At 40.1% G+C, this 1652-nt stretch overlaps 1 protein-coding gene across 1 annotated transcript in view; it reads left to right on the top strand.

The window, feature by feature from the left end:
• The window catches only part of LOC106871222 (uncharacterized), a 22107-nt gene that overhangs the window by 8804 nt on the left and 11651 nt on the right, over positions 1-1652 (top strand). Inside the window, exon 4 of the mRNA XM_014917573.2 lies at positions 364-516. Within this exon, the coding sequence (XP_014773059.1) occupies positions 364-516 (153 nt within the window). The remainder of the gene's footprint in view (positions 1-363; positions 517-1652) is intronic.

Raw genomic sequence — 1652 nt, 5'->3', positions numbered from 1 at the left:
GTTCGCTGCTCTTCTGATTCTTTCAATCTGCTACATTACGTAATTATAATATGGCAGCGATGAGAGAAAGACATTTTTTGTCTTTGAATTCTTTCAATATTTCTCTATGGTCTCTACATTCTTTTTATAATTTGTGATATCAGAAAGTAAATGCTTCCCATCCCTCTCGCCCTCTCTCTATATATATCTTACCCCTCTCTCTCTCACCCTCTCTCTCTCTCACCCTCTCTCTCTCACCCTCTCTCTCTCTCTCTCTATCAATTCCTCTCTCCCTCTCTCTTCCTCTCTCACTTCCTCTCTCTTCCTCTCTCACTTCCTCTCTCTCCAAGCAGAGATGAAAAAAATCCTTTCTTCTCAATGCAGGTTTATATTACGAGTCTTTTGCGACGGCTGTCAAAAGTTACAAAGAAAGGTATCTGAGGCACCGAAGGGCCACGTGCCAGCCAATCCCTAAAAGGATACTCTTCCCACATGTATTCAGAATCAACTGGGTCAAATTTAATATTTCTCCAGCAGGTCAGTAGATTTTTTATTGTTGTTCTTGTTAATGATGTTCTTGCTTTGTTGTTGTTGTTGTTGTTGTTGTCGATGTTGTTGTTGAGAGAAGAGAAGTTGCTAAAAAATTATTCGATGCTACTGAGAATGCAAACCATTACATTTGCTTCAAGAGAAAGGATGACTGGTGCAGCAAGAACGAATATAAAAGAATGAGAGAAACATCTTGTCCAGAGTCACAACATTTGATTCGACAAAGGACATGATGTTATGTGGGTGGCCCTAGTAGCTCTGATTTCGCAGTTGAAGGGGCTGAAACACCTAAGGAGCTGCTTCCCTGCCTAATGAGACATCGATTCCTGCATTCAGAAATGGAGTAGAGCAACAATCTCAGTACACTAGTGATTAACCTAAGATATAGCTGTTATAAAAGACAATGACCAAACTAAAATTTGATTTAGTTTTCAAATATTGTAATTTCCATCTTGCATACTTACCAGTAAACATCCAGTAAATTAATGGAACGACGTTCAACGGATATAATAATTGCGAAACTTTTGTAGTATAAGTTGCTGGATAACATTACGAAAGTAGTGCAAGGTATTTAAATCACTGCATATAATTAATGTGCATTACTCAACACTACAAGTTAAGATGGAGCCCTTGGTTGAGTACGATGTATGTTACAAATCGAAAGTAAAAGACGGAGAGAGAGAGAGAGAGAGAGAGAGAGAGAGAGAGAGAGAGAGAGAGAGAGATGGATCCTCCCTAGCTAAATAGCTTAGTGACTCACTAGCTCGTTAAGTTAAACAAGGTAAATAAGTAAGTGTCGTGAGAGACTATCATACGGGGGAATAGCAGCATAACTGGCACAGACCTGGAATAGGTCTGCTGAAATTTGGATTCGCTCACCATTTTGTTACTGTCCGTCCGAGAGTTCTACAAAATTCGGCCGAACTGCTTGGCAGGAGAACTCGCTCAATTCCTCTGAAGATTGCCGCCTCAGCCAACAGTTAGCCAGTGCTGATTGATCGATTAATATTCACACAAGCGTGAATATCTTTTGTGAACACTTTTCCTTTTATGGGGATACATTAGGCCCTGGTTCTGGATAGGAAACAAATCTGAAATCTACGGTTCAAAACCCAGCAGAGGCT

The sequence above is a fragment of the Octopus bimaculoides genome, chromosome 12 (genome assembly GCF_001194135.2).
Source record: "Octopus bimaculoides isolate UCB-OBI-ISO-001 chromosome 12, ASM119413v2, whole genome shotgun sequence".
NCBI lineage: Eukaryota > Metazoa > Mollusca > Cephalopoda > Octopoda > Octopodidae > Octopus > Octopus bimaculoides.
Note: the sequence above shows the minus strand (reverse complement) of the source record. Positions and strands in the feature narration are given on the sequence as shown.